At 42.4% G+C, this 14,459-nt stretch overlaps 1 protein-coding gene across 1 annotated transcript; it reads right to left on the reverse strand.

The window, feature by feature from the left end:
• Window positions 1-1,036: 1,036 nt before the first annotated feature.
• On the reverse strand, window positions 1,037-14,419 carry LOC135550033 (acyl-protein thioesterase 2-like). Its single transcript, XM_064980469.1, has 10 exons — window positions 14,371-14,419; window positions 12,115-12,207; window positions 5,911-5,942; window positions 5,122-5,187; window positions 4,880-4,927; window positions 4,260-4,330; window positions 3,856-3,929; window positions 3,571-3,672; window positions 3,170-3,346; window positions 1,037-3,036 (listed from the first exon to the last, which is right to left on the reverse strand). The coding sequence occupies exons 2-10, from the start codon at window positions 12,190-12,192 to the stop codon at window positions 2,986-2,988; spliced, it is 699 nt and encodes a 232-aa protein (XP_064836541.1). The 5' UTR covers window positions 12,193-12,207; window positions 14,371-14,419; the 3' UTR covers window positions 1,037-2,985.
• Window positions 14,420-14,459: the final 40 nt, after the last annotated feature.

The raw sequence follows: 14,459 nt of genomic DNA on the forward strand, positions 1-14,459 counted from the left end.
CAGCTGCAATGCCTGGGAAATAAACCAATCACTCATGTGCCTGGATACTATTTACCATTGTTGTCAAATTACTGTTTGCCTGTAACCCAATAAAGACACCATTAATAAATGTGTTCTGTTTCTTTCCTCAATCCCTCATACTGGTCCCTCACATCATCATAGCTTATCTGTGAATTTATGCTTCGCATTATCGAATGTAATAAGCACCCCCATGTCTGGTAAAAGGACTAACAATTGCATCGGTGGCAAGAATGCATCTGTGGTAGGCTATCTCCTAGCCTACATATTATATTTTGAGAGATTTGCAGGCAGTGGTTAACTATATGTGCCTGGTTAACTACAATGCAGCGCTGCAAACAGATGCCATTTCCTGAGTTTCTGAACTCACCTCACTCCTCTGGGGTACAGGTCGACTTTTGTTGACACAACTCAAAGGCAAAAAGAAAAAGGACATTTGAGAAGGTCGAAGGAGAAACTATTATATAGCTAAATGTCTCAAGAAACATTACGCTTACCTTTCTGATGCCGTTACAGTAGTAGATCTATTCATGCATGTCATTAGGCTACACTTGAGTGACAGACTCCTTTCAAACAGACTCGATCATTTCAATCCCTGAAACATTGATGTTATATGGCTTGTCCTGTTCATTTAGCGTGGTAACTACCACTTAACTACCCAAATACATACATTTCTTAGTCTGCAACATAGAAATAGAGGACTCAACTTTATATCGGTACCATTATAGCGTCTGTGATAGCATGGGCAGCGGCCATTGAGGCTACAACCCATAGGAAGTCCCAACCAATTGGCTACTTTAAAAAGGGCAGAAGCATGGTGGAAGCCCTCAATGGCCCTTTGGGCCACTAGAGGCCTCTATCATTCTCTATGGTCTGCACTGCAGAAGTCTGCACAAGAGATGTACACATGCACGCTTTGGATGTCCCGAATTTCTTGAACGATGTGATGCACAGTTCTCAGAGCAGAATATTAGGACCATAACCATTCCACAAAAACAAAAAAAACTCAACTCAAATGCACTGTTGTTATTTGCATCATTTATTCCACACATACAGGTGTCTTGGAAAAATAAAATAACCTGAGGGACAAAGAGTCGCTCAACATGTTTTAGCCAGTCGAATTAACAGACACAAAGATGAGATGACAAAGTGACCAGACACATTGAGACAAAATGACAGATCAAAATGAGTCACAACCGTAAAAATTCAAACAAAGACAAAGTACAACTCAGGAGAACATATGAGACACTTTATCCAACCTTGTCCGACATGGAATTAGGTGATAGGATGGGACGAGAAGGCAAAAAAGGGATGGAAGACAAATAAAAGAGAAAGGAACAGAGAAAATACAAAATATAGCACACTAGTACAAGTGAAAAGTAACAGATGTGTTGGGTCAAGGAAGATGACATGGGGAAAGATGTCATAAGAGACAAATTAGGGAGTAAGAGACATTCATTAAATAGAGGAACAATCAACAGATTTTTTTATTCTCCAATGTCTACCCCTTTAAATGAGGTTTCAGTAACACAGAATAGGTCACCTTAAAGAGAGAAAACATTGACAAAAGGAAAAGACAGAACATCTTTTAGCACACTAACTCAGTTAAAAGTCATACACCCAAGAGCCACAAGTTGTTAAAGATTAATGCTTTTTAAAAATCACCCTTCAATTAAAAAGGAACCGCTTCTTTCTATCAAAGTCTTCCCAGTGTATAACCATTTTCAGAGTTAACTCTGACCTTTTCACACTTTACTAGTGGGTGCCAGTAAGTTGTCAAATGAGTAAATGGTTTTGTTCGACAGTAAAAATGACCTGTCAGCGGGAGAGCCGAGACTGATTTGTGCTGAACACATGGATGGAATGGAACTTGGCTCACTGGTCAAATGCTAGATGCTGAGAGGGAACAGCTAGGAAGAGCTGCAGTCAAATGAGTCCAGTTGTGTCTACTACACTTTACGTCCTGGTCTGGTTCCATCTGGTGTGAGACATGCCCAATCTAGGTTTAGCTTTCATTTCTAGGATTTTTTAAAGCCCTAAGCCATTTAAGGTGCATGTAATTCAACATTTTACTCTTTGTCAGTCAATACATTTTTATGAAATCCTGCCACTTCATTTTTGTTATCATTCCCATTTATGTCAAACAAAATAAATCATAAAATGTACACTTTATCCACATCATCAATAGCCCTAAATTGCGGTAAAGAACAGAAGATGGTGGCAAAAGTAATGATCCATAGGTTTCCTTTATTTATTTATTTTAATAATAATGTCAGATATTTGAATCAGCATAAGTAGGGGCACCCAGGAGTAACAGGGGCATCCCATGGGTAGCTGGGGTGTGACCACAACACCACCAGTGGCCGAGAACCCGTTGGGGAACAGTATGCAGAGCAGCGTGGCACCAGAGTCACTCCAGACGGCACCAGAGTCACTCCAGACGGCACCAGACCTCGGGGCCTGAGGACCAGAACCACAGGCTGCTGAACCTGAGCCAGGCTCTCTGACACCGGGTGGCATCTAGCAACAGGGCCACCTGCACACTAACTGCTTCACTGACTCACTGACACACACAGCATAGGAGGGAAACAGGAGTGGAGGTTGTGAAAGGAGGAGAGAGATTGAGAGAAAGAAAGAGGGGACAATGGCAGGTTGGATAAGAGAGAAAAGAATCCCAGGGGAATGTACTGTGCGAGTGTGTGATTCTCGCTCAAAAAGGTAAGACTTGTGTGTGCACTTCAGTGTGTTAACAAATGTGCGTTTATAAATGGTGTGTCCAGTTTAATGTGCGTTGGTTGGATTTTTATGGAATGTATTGTGTGTATATGATGATGATATGTGAAAGTAAGTGTTACTGTGTATGTATGGGGAGGGAGGGGGCAGTGCTCATGGCTGTTTCCAGTGGGAGAATGGCAGGTCAGAGGTGAGAAGTCAGTGTTTAAGGGTCACAGTGGGGTTGAGGTGAGGTCAGATTCGGGGCAACTGCTTCTCAATGAATTCCTTCACTGCTGCCATCTCCTGCAAAATCAAAATAAAGAGGCTTATAAGAAACCGAACACCATGAATACTTCCACACCGATACTCATAGAAAAATATTAACACATATAGAACATTGATACTCATGCATGTTACAACCAGAATCCCCTTTTACCTGAGGACAGGAGCTGTGCATGAGTCCCGGGTAGGTCCGGAAGGTGATTTTCTGAGGGTTGACGATGACCTTGAGCGTCTCGGCCGTCATGGCCCCAAACTGCACTGGGATCATGGGGTCCATCTCCCCATGACACTGCAGTATGGGCATGTCTCTGTTCCCACTGGCGCTCGCTGCCTAATGGGAACAAAAATAATACAAGCAAAAAGTGAAGACCAAGACCAGGTTCTAACAGCAAATCACCTAATCAGTTCATTCATATCTACACAGCAAAATCATCAAGACAAACGGAGAGTACATTTTCCATTTTGGAATCCAGCCCAGTAATAAAAGAAACAGCTCTGTGGAATGTTCAGGGGCCCCGAGAGTACCGTACAAACAAGTAAGCTGTTTAGCTGTACCTGTGGGAAACTCTTGTGAAGCGGTAACCAGCAACTGAGAGCGACCACGCCCGCCAATTGCTGCTGACAGGTGAGAGCGGTATACAAGGACAGAGCCCCACCCTGGGAGAAATGGAACAATAGAGGGAAAGAGGGGTAGAATGGGTTTAGAGCTATAGAGATGTTCACATAGTTTACACAGTTTAAACAGCAATGTTGACAAAAATAAATCACAGAGAATCAGGAACTCGAAAAAGAGGACTTCATTTGCACAACACCTCCATAGCGATTCACATTGACGCTTACCTGAGAGAACCCTCCAAGCAGCACACGATTGGCGGGTATCCCATTCTTTGCCTCATGGTCGATTATGGCCTTGACTGTGGAATAGAGTGAAAACGAAAATCTACAGTACATAGTGGGCCTGATAATGTCTAATAATGATGCATACTGTGCTTTAGCTAACATGGTTATGTGAATAGGGCTTGGTATGATACCTATATGCATCTACAATGCTATTTTATATATATATAAAATCAAATTTGTCACATACACATGGTTAGCAGATGTTAATGCGAGTGTAGCACAAGCATTTCGCTACTCTCGCATTAACATCTGCTAACCATGTGTATGTGACAAATAAAATTTGATTTTTATATATATATATAAATAAATAATGTATAGTACTGGTGTCACACTGAATGACTTACTGTTCTCCGCTGCCCTCTTGATGCCAGCCTCGTCCTCTGGAGAATCTGGGCTGAGACCCATCAGGTCAAACCTACAGATCCATGGTCAGTCAATTTAATACGCATCTCATACAGTGACCTCCAAAAGTATTGGCACAGTGAAATGTTTTGTTGTTTTGGCTCTGTACTCAAGCACTTTGGATTTGAAATTATTCAATGTCGATGAGGTGAAAGTGCAGACTGTCAGCTTTAAATGTGGGGTTTTTTCATCCATATCGGATGAACCGCTTAGAATTTACAGCACTTTTTGTATATTTTAGGGGACCAAAAGCTCAAATTCCCTGAGATTAAAGCTGACAGTCTGCACTTTAACCTCAATCATTGTATTATTTCAAATCCAAAGTGCTGGAGTACAGAGCCAAAACAACAACAAAAATATGTCACTGTCCCAATACCTTTGGAGCTCACTGTATATCTTATGTGCCCCTGGTAGTGTGTGTGTGTGTGAATCCGTCTTTGAAGGAAATCCTTGTTCAACAAATCTCTTACCAAAAGGAAATATATTTTCCCACTGAAGTGTAGGTTAGAGTCAAGCCATTGGCCAATGACATTTTTCAGATCAGGGCAAACATATGACTCACCATGAGGGCATGGTCATCTTCATATTGAGAGTGACGGGGATTCTGGGCCTGCGGACAAACAAGTGAGTCAATGTAAGTACACATGGGTGGAGGAATACAAAGTGGTTGTATAGAAAGATCAGAGATGAGACACTACCAAATATAAGACTCAACTCTCTTATTACATCCTACTCTGGAAATTGAGACAGAGGCACTTAAGCAGAGAAATAAACAGAAAATGATAGATAATCATACAGACTTACGCGTGGGGGCAGATATACTTTACATGTGGCAGTCGGATAGCCGTCATGGCATCTGCCCAGCCATGACTGACAACAGGAAGAAAAAGAGCAAATCAGAGCGAGAACGTTGTACTCTTTACAGATTAGGCTATAAGACAGAACGATTTATACAGAGTATAAAGGCGCCTGCATACTAGGTTCGGTTTCCTCATAGCAGAACTTGGCTAGGCAAAGTGAATGTCTGTGCCTCTCATACTCCCTTAAAAGACTATCGTTTTTTTAATGCTTTTTTTTAAATAAGCAATTTTTACCGTTTGTCCCCCTTGAGACGCCGTAGCAACAACATAGTCAGTATACACCATGACCGTATATATGAAGGTGCACACTTGCTCAAAATAGTCTGAATTAATCTAACTGTAATAAATTACCTTGATTTTCACGTTTTTGCAGAGGATGTCTTAGTCGCGCAATTTTACATCTAACTAAGATTTTTGGTGCAGTATTTCTCAAGTGAAAACATTTGCATGAAAACTAGTCGTCTGTCGTTGAATGACAAGCAACACTTTAATTGAAGAATCCCGTCCATAGTACCTAATCCTACTAGGAGTAGTACGGTTGATCAATCACTGACAAAGGGGCGCAGACTTCGGCTACCGAACTTCGACTTGCCTCAAGAAAAAAAAAAAAAAAAGTGTGCATGAACAGCCGGGAAAAAAACCTGCCGAACACCAAAACGCCTCAAAATGTTGTTATAATATATGCAAAATGTTGACTGGGAAGCATGCAACAGGCTTCAGACAGAAAACTCACCCTGAGTCACCCAAACCATGAAGGAAGATCACCTGTGGTAGAGTTGGGGAGATTGTAAAATGGTCAATGGTGCATTACGAACCACAAAGAACACCAATGGCTACTGCACTGTATTTGCATATGAACATCATGAACAAGTGAATCAGGCCCAACAACAACAAAGGGCAAATTCCTACTCAGTTGATAGTACTACTTGCCAACGCTAAATAATAGTATTTAAATCAGAGGCAGCATAAGAGAAAGAAAATGAATTTGGCGAGCCAGATAGAATATAAGAATGTAAAAATTAAAATAAATTAAAATGAATTTTAATTCTGCAAAAATCAAATCTGAGCATTCACAAGTGAATTCAATGGAGTTGGTTTTGACCTTACAAGTGCTTACAGACCCAAATAACTGGTGTAATCAGTTTGTTATGCCTTCAAGCTGCAATATTTTAACATAGCACAGTTCTGATAGGGCTGTGCAACCATACCAAATCATTTCCTACAGGACACAGACGGCAGTTCAACGTTTTTATGTTATTTACATTTGGTTGAATTGTTAACTAACGTCAAATCAAATTTTATTTGTCACATACACATGGTTAGCAGATGTTAATGCGAGTGTAGCGAAATGCTTGTGCTTCTAGTTCCGACCATGCAGTAATATCGAACAAGTAATCTAACCTAACAATTTCACAACAACTACCTTATACACACACAAGTGTAAAGGAATGAATAAGAATATGTACATAAAAATATATGAATGAGCGAAGGCCGAACAGCATAGGCAAGATGCAGTAGATGGCATAGAGTACAGTAACTACATATGAGATGAGTAGTGTATGTAAACATTATATAAAGTGGCATTGTTTAAAGTGGCTAGTGATAAATTGATGTAATAAATGTTTCATTATTAAAGTGGCTAGAGATTTGAGTCAGTATGTTGGCAGCAGTTAGTTAGTGATGGCTGTTTAACAGTCTGATGGCTTTGAGATAGAAGCTGTTTTTCAGTCTCTCGGTCCCCGTTTTGATGCATCTCTACTAGAAGTCGACTGATTAATCGGAATGGCCGATTAATTAGGGCCGATTTCAAGTTTTCATAACAATCGGAAATCAGTATTTTTGGTAGCCTATTTGCTGATTTTTTAAATATACCATTATTTTACCAGGCAAGTCAGTTAAGAACACATTCTTATTTTCAATGACGGTGGGTTAACTGCCTCGTTCAAGGGCATAACGACACATTTTCACCTTGTCAGCTCGGGGGATTCAATCTGGCAACTTTACAGTTAACTAGTCCAACGCAATAACGACCTGCCTCTCTCTCGTTGCACTCCACAAGGAGACTGCCTGTTACGCGAATGCAGTAAGCAAAGGTAAGTTGCGAGCTAGCATTAAACGTATCTTATAAAAAACAATCAGAATCACTAGTTAACTACACATGGTTGATGATATTACTAGAAATTATCTAGCGTGTCCTGCGTTGCATATAATCTGACTGAGCATACAAGCATCTAAGTATCTGACTGAGTGGTGGTAAGCAGAAGCAGGCGCATAAACATTCATTCAAACAGCACTTTCGTGCATTTTGCCAGCAGCTCTTCGTTGTGCGTCAAGCATTGCGCTGTTTATGACTTCAAGCCTATCAACTCCCAAGGTGAGGCTGGTGTAACCGAAGTGAAATGGCTAGCTAGTTAGCGCACGCTAATAGCGTTTCAAACATCACTCGCTCTGAGCCTTCTAGTAGTTGCTCTGCATGGGTAACGCTGCTTCGATGGTGGCTGTTGTCGTGTTGCTGGTTCGAGCCCAGGGAGGAGCGAGGAGAGGGACGGAAGCTATACTGTTACACTGGCAATACTAAAGTGCCTATAAGAACATCTAATAGTCAAAGGTTAATGAAATACAAAACGGTATAGAGGGAAATAGTCCTATAATTCCTATAATAACTACAACCTAAAACTTCTTACCTGGGAATATTGAAGACTCATGTTAAAAAGGACAACGAGCTTTCATATGTTCTGATGTTCTGAGCAAGTAACTTAAACGTTAGCTTTCTTACTTAGCACATATTGCACTTTTACTTTCTTCGCCAACACTTTGTTTTTGCATTATTTAAACCAAATTGAACATGTTTCATTATTTACTGGAGACTAAATTGATTTTATTGATGTATTATATTAAGTTAAAATAAGTGTTCATTCAGTATTGTTGTAATTGTCATTATTACAAATAAAAAAAATAATTATATAAAAACTTTTTTTTAAATAAAAATGTAAAAAATATATTAAAAAATAATATATATATATATTTTTTTAATTGTCCGATTAATCGGTATCATCTTTTTTTGGTCCTCCAATAAATTGGTATCGGCGTTGAAAATCATAATCGGTCGACCTCTAATCTGTACTGACCTCGCCTTCTGGATGATAGCGAGGTGAACAGACAGTGGCTCGGGTGGTTGTTGTCCTTGATGATCTCTTTGGCCTTCCTGTGACATCAGGTGGTGTAGGTGTCCTGGAGGGTAGGTAGTTTGCCCCCGGTGATGCGTTGTGCAGATTTCACTACCCTCTGGAGAGCCTTACTGTTGTGGGTGGAGCAGTTGCCGTACAAGGTGGTGATACAGCCTGACAGGATGCTCTCGATTGTGCATGTTTTTGGTGACAAGCCGAGGAATTTAAAACTTTACACCTTCTCCACTACTGTCCCATCGATGTGGATAGGGGGCTGCTCACTCTGCTGTTTCCTGAAGTCCACGATCATCTCCTTTGTTTTAATGACATTGAGTGTGAGGTTATTTTCCTGACACCACACTCCGAGGGCCCTCACCTCCACCATGTAGGCCGTCTCGTTGTTTTTGGTAATCAAGCCTACCACTGTGGTGTTGTCTGCAAACTTGATGATTGAGTTGGAGGCGTGCATGGCCACGTAGTCATGGGTGAACAGGGAGTACAGGAGAGGGCTGAGAACGCACCCTTGTGGGGTGCCAGTGTTGAGGATCAGCGGGGTGGAGATGTTACCTACCCTCACCACCTGGGATCAGGAAGTCCAGGACCCAGTTGCACAGGACAGTATCAAGACCTAGGGTCTCGAGCTTAATGACGAGTTTGGAGGGTACTATGGTGTTAAATGCTGAGCTGTAGTCGATGAACAGCATTCTTACATATGTATTCCTCTTGTCCAGATGGGTTAGGACAGTGTGCAGTGTGATTGCATCATCTGTGGACCTATTGGGGCGGTAAGTAATTTGGAGTGGGTCTAGGGTGTCAGATAGGGTGGAGGTGATATGGTCCTTGACTAGTCTCTCAAAGCACTTCATGATGACGGAAGTGAGTGCTACGGGGCGATAGTCATTTAGCTCAGTTACCTTCGCTTTCTTGGTAACAGGAACAATGGTGGCCCTCTTGAAGCATGTGGGAACAGCAGACTGGGATAAGGATTGATTGAATATGTCTGTAAACACACCAGCCAGCTGGTTTGCGCATGCTCTGAGGATGCGGCTAGGGATGCCGTCTGGGCCAGCAGCCTAGCGAGGGTTAACACGTTTAAATGTTTTACTCACGTTGGCTGCAGTGAAGGAGAGCCCGCAGGTTTTGGGCCGTGTCAGTGGCACTGTGTTTTCCTCAAAGCGAGCAAAGAAGTTTAGTTTGTCTGGGAGCAACACATCGTGGTCCGCAACGGGGCTGGTTTTCCTTTTGAGTCCGTGATTGACTGTAGACCCTGCCACATACCTCTCGTGTCTGAGCCGTTGAATTGTGACTCTACTTTGTCTCTATACTGACGCTTAGCTTGTTTGATTGCCTTGCGGAGGAAATAGCTACACTGTTTGTATTCGGTCACCTTGCCCTGATTAAAAGCAGTGGTTCGCGCTTTCAGTTGCTGCCATCAATCCACGGTTTCTGGTTGGGGAATGTTTTAATAGATGCTGTGGGTACATCACTGATGCACTTGCTAATAAACTCGCTCACCGAATCAGCGTATTCATCAATGTTATTGTCTGATGCTATACGGAACATATCCCAGTGCACGTGATCGAAGCAATCTTGAAGCGTGGAATCCGATTGGTTGGACCAGCGTTGAACAGACCTGAGCACGGACGCTTCCTGTTTTAGTTTCGGTCTATAAGCTGGGAGCAACAAAATGGAGTTGTGGTCAGATTTTCTGAAACGAGGGCGGGAGAGGGCTTTATATGCGTCGCGGAAGTTAGAATAACAATGATCCAGGGTTTTGCCAGCCCAGGTCGCGCATTCGATATGCTGATAAAATTTGGGGAGCCCTGTTTTCAGAATCCCCAGCTACAATAAATGCAGCCTCAGGATATGTGGTTTCCAGTTTACATAGAGTCAAATGAAGTTCTTTCAGGGCCATTGATGTGTCTGATTGGGGCGGGATATACACGACTGTGATTATGATCGAAGAGAATTCTCTTGGTAGATAATGCGGTCAGCATTTCATTGTAAGGAATTCTAGGTCAGGTGAACAAAAGGACTTGAGTTCCTGTATGTTGTTATGATCACACCACGTCTCATTAATCATAAGGCATACACCCCCACCCTTCTTCTTACCGGAGAGGTGATTGTTTCTGTCGGCGCGATGCGTGAAGAAGCCAGGTGGCTGTACCAACTCTGATAACGCATCCCGAGTGATCCATGTTTCCGTGAAACAAAGAACGTTAGTCTCTGATGTCTCTCTGGAAGGCAACCCTTGCTCGGATTTCATCTACCTTGTTGTCAAGAGACTGGACATTGGAGAGTAGTACACTCGGGATCGGTGCACGATGTGCCCGTCTACGGAGCCTGACCAGAAGACCGCTCTGTCTGCCCCTTCTGTGGCGCCGTTGTTTTGGGTCGCCGGCTGGGATCCGATCCATTTTCCTGGGGTGGTGGACCAAACAGAGGATCCGCTTCGGAATAGTCTTATTCCTGGTCGTAACGTTGGTGAGTTGACATTGCTCTTATATCCAATAGTTCCTCCTGGCTGTTTGTAATAAAACTTAATATTTCCTGGGGAAACAATGTAAGAAATAACACAAAACAAAATACTGCATAGTTTCCTAGGAACGCGAAGCGAGGCGGCCATCTCTGTCGGCGCCGGAAGTACAATATGAAATCAACAACATAAAAGAACCATGTCATTGGATTTGGGTTAAAAGTTGGGTGAAAAAAGGACTAAATTCCCTTACACTGAGGACTTTTTGCAAATCCAATCAACTTTCCACATTGATTCAACGTCACCACATTGATTATTATTTTTTAAATCACATGGAATAAAATGTTGATTTAAGCACTTTTTGCCCAGTGGGTTCACAGTAGGGCTGGGACGATACTAGTATTACAATACTTGATGCTGTAAACTAGGGCTGGAACGATACCAGCATCACAATACTTGTTGCTGTAAACTAGAGCTGGGACGATACCAGTATCACGATACTTGATGCTGTAAACTAGGGCTGGGACGATACCAGTATCACGATACGTGATGCTGTAAACTATGGCTGGGACGATACCAGTATCACGATACTTGATGCTGTAAACTAGGGCTGGGACGATACCAGTATCACGATACTTGTTGCTGTAAACTAGGGCTGGGACGATACCAGTATCACGATACTTGTTGCTGTAAACTAGGGCTGGGACGATACCAGTATCACGATACTTGTTGCTGTAAACTAGTGCTGGGACGATACCAGTATCACGATACTTGTTGCTGTAAACTAGGGCTGGGACGATACCAGTATCACGATACTTGTTGCTGTAAACTAGGGCTGGGACGATACTAGTATTGCAGTATTTTTTCCATGGCAAAAATTTTAAACTAAAGTCTTTTGTCCTTTAAAAACCCGCTGTAGGTAGTGTTCTTTGAATTGGAAAACAAATAAATACTTGTCAGTATCTTGGCAAGTAAACAAAATACGAAGCAGATTTAACTTCTTTAGGAAAAAGTCCTAATTTTAGAGAAACATCATTGTCATCATTTATTTATTTTCCAATTCAAAGAACCCAATATTTTACCTAGAGCAGGTTTTTAAAGAACTAAAGACTTTTAAAGAACTAAAAAAATACTGCAATACTAGTATCGTCCCAGCCCTAGTGTACAGTGCCTCTGAACTACAAATTAGGTTTAGCAAGGCAACTCTTCCACTTCCTTTGATACTTTGCAACAAGTGGGCAAATTTGCTGATGGATGCCATAAGTTACAGTATGGTGTTGGTGTGGTCTCTCACCGCAGCGGTCTCCTTCTCTGTCCCAGACACCGTCACAGCCTCGGCAAGCAGCGGCAGAGACATGTTGTTGCCACACATACACTGTAAGGGGTGCTAGAGAGAGGACGGGGGGGGGAGGGGGGAAGGGCATATCAATGACGTTGGCTGGTTATCAACGCAGCTATTCAGCATAGGGACAGACATGGTGACAAAAGAACTGAACATCCCACAGATTATGGCTGCTTTGAACCAAAGAGACAGGCTGAATACTGAGAAGAATCTCTTCAGTCAGCAAGTTTTGAAACTCAACTAAATGTACTACTCCTAACTGTATTTATGTAATTAACCAAGGTGCCAATAGGCTATGACTGATGCCACTGCCTATCCACTGATAATGGATATCGGCTAGCTAGAGCATATTGTTTTCAAAGTCAACTTTTAATACCCTCAAAGTCAGGTTGAGTGACATATGACAACAAAAAGATGAGGCGAGCAAGAGAAAGAAACAATGGGAGGAGAAAATAAAAGGAAAAGTAAGGAGGTTTAATCTTAGGGTGATCATACACCGAGTTAGTTACAATTCCACCCACCTAATGACCGGCAGTTAGTGAAAGCAAAGGGAGAGACAGAAAAGAGCCAAATCAGGGGAATGATAATGACAGGCTCAATAGGGAGAAAGAACAGGGCTGTGCATCACACATCACAATAACTTTCTGAACTGCAGTGACACGCATGCTCATTGTGCCTTTGCCTCATTTCCTTGCGACCGTGTCAGCTATTGCACGCTTTAATAGACCAAACGATACGATTCCCCCAGGCAGGTAGGCCTACAGCACTTGGTCCATTGCTATCCAGGATCCTTGGGACATCCATACCAAATTGAAGTTGACATTTAAAATGGTTAAGGTTAGGTATAAGTTATGGTTACGGTAGGGACTACCAAGGACCCCAGATTGCATTAACCAGAGATGTGCTCTCTGATAGGCCTGTTCTGAAGCAATTGGATAGTAGCATCTAGCAACAATGACACAGGGGAGGCTTTGTTCCAGCATACCAATGTCGTCCTTTGACTTTATACCACCACTTAATGTTAGGCAGACTATAATTATGTTTGCAAGGCAAACATTCTCAGTCCCTTCAGAGATAACAGAAAGACCACAAATAGCTTATCGAGTGGAAATACACTGATTTCAGTCACCCCTCTCTCCCTCTGCGCAAGGCTTCTGCTTGTGATACAAACAATGCCGTCCATGCACGGCTACACCATCACGAGTTCCCATCTGACTTGCATTAAACTGTCTAGGACAAACTAAACGTTGACTGGTTCAGTGGTTGGCGTAAGAAAATGTCCCGCCTTGGCTCTTTATTCACTTGCATTTACAGCAGCTAATGGCTCGATTTCCTCAGTAGTCAAGAGCAATAATTACCGGGATAAAGGCCCTGTAAGGTAAACCCGGTGCATAAATTCTATCCACCTGGCAAGCATCAAGTCATATGCGGCAGTCAGTATAGCAGTCTTTCACCAGCAACACCTGGGTGTATTCATTCCGACGATTATGTTGCAAATCGGCTCTTAAACGGAACAGGGACCTACCTGAATTTTTCCAATAGAAAATCTAGCTGTAGTTGCAAAACGGAACTGTTTGGACTAATGATTACACCCCCTAATTTTAAAAGCCAGCTTGGTTATGCAGGCTAGCTAGTTGGTGTAGCTACTTGCAACATAAATCAGTTATCTTTTTACATTACTTTATTTCGATAATTTGAAGTAGACATGTGTGGCTAGACATAGACAACCTGCGATTCAGGTTACGGATATTTTGTTCATTAGCAAGCTAAAGGAAAGGAAGGGGGTGGGGATGAAGAAACAATGGGGCTGAGAAGCAGCTTAGCTCACTAACCCAGTCGTTGAGCGAGCCGTTGGGAGAATTCGGGAGAGGATTAGTGCAAAGCCACTAGCTAGATTGTTTCAAACACGGAAAAGCTAGTTAGCTACATCCATGTAGCCAGTTTAATCCCGTTTAGCGGGCTATAAATCCTCACAATGACTAGTTTAGAAAGCTAAACACACAGCAGCAATCTGTATCGTCTCAGTACACTGCCATTCGAGCTTGGTTCGATTGACATGTGGCCTAAATTCGACCAGGTATTTGAATTACATCGTTTCCCCATGCCCTTGAACCCCAGTGGTAACCGAAGGCCCATGTGGGTTCGGTACGGACGGGGTAAATGATTATTGTAAAACCGCGGCCCGCTAATACGAATTCATACACTCACCAATTGCTGTCCAAGAATATCAACAGAACTTCCGCTACTGGTGTCGAGGGGCGGGTATTCTTCGACGTGATGTCATGATGACGTACAAA

Source organism: Oncorhynchus masou, chromosome 12 (genome assembly GCF_036934945.1).
Source record: "Oncorhynchus masou masou isolate Uvic2021 chromosome 12, UVic_Omas_1.1, whole genome shotgun sequence".
Taxonomy (NCBI): Eukaryota; Metazoa; Chordata; class Actinopteri; order Salmoniformes; family Salmonidae; genus Oncorhynchus; species Oncorhynchus masou.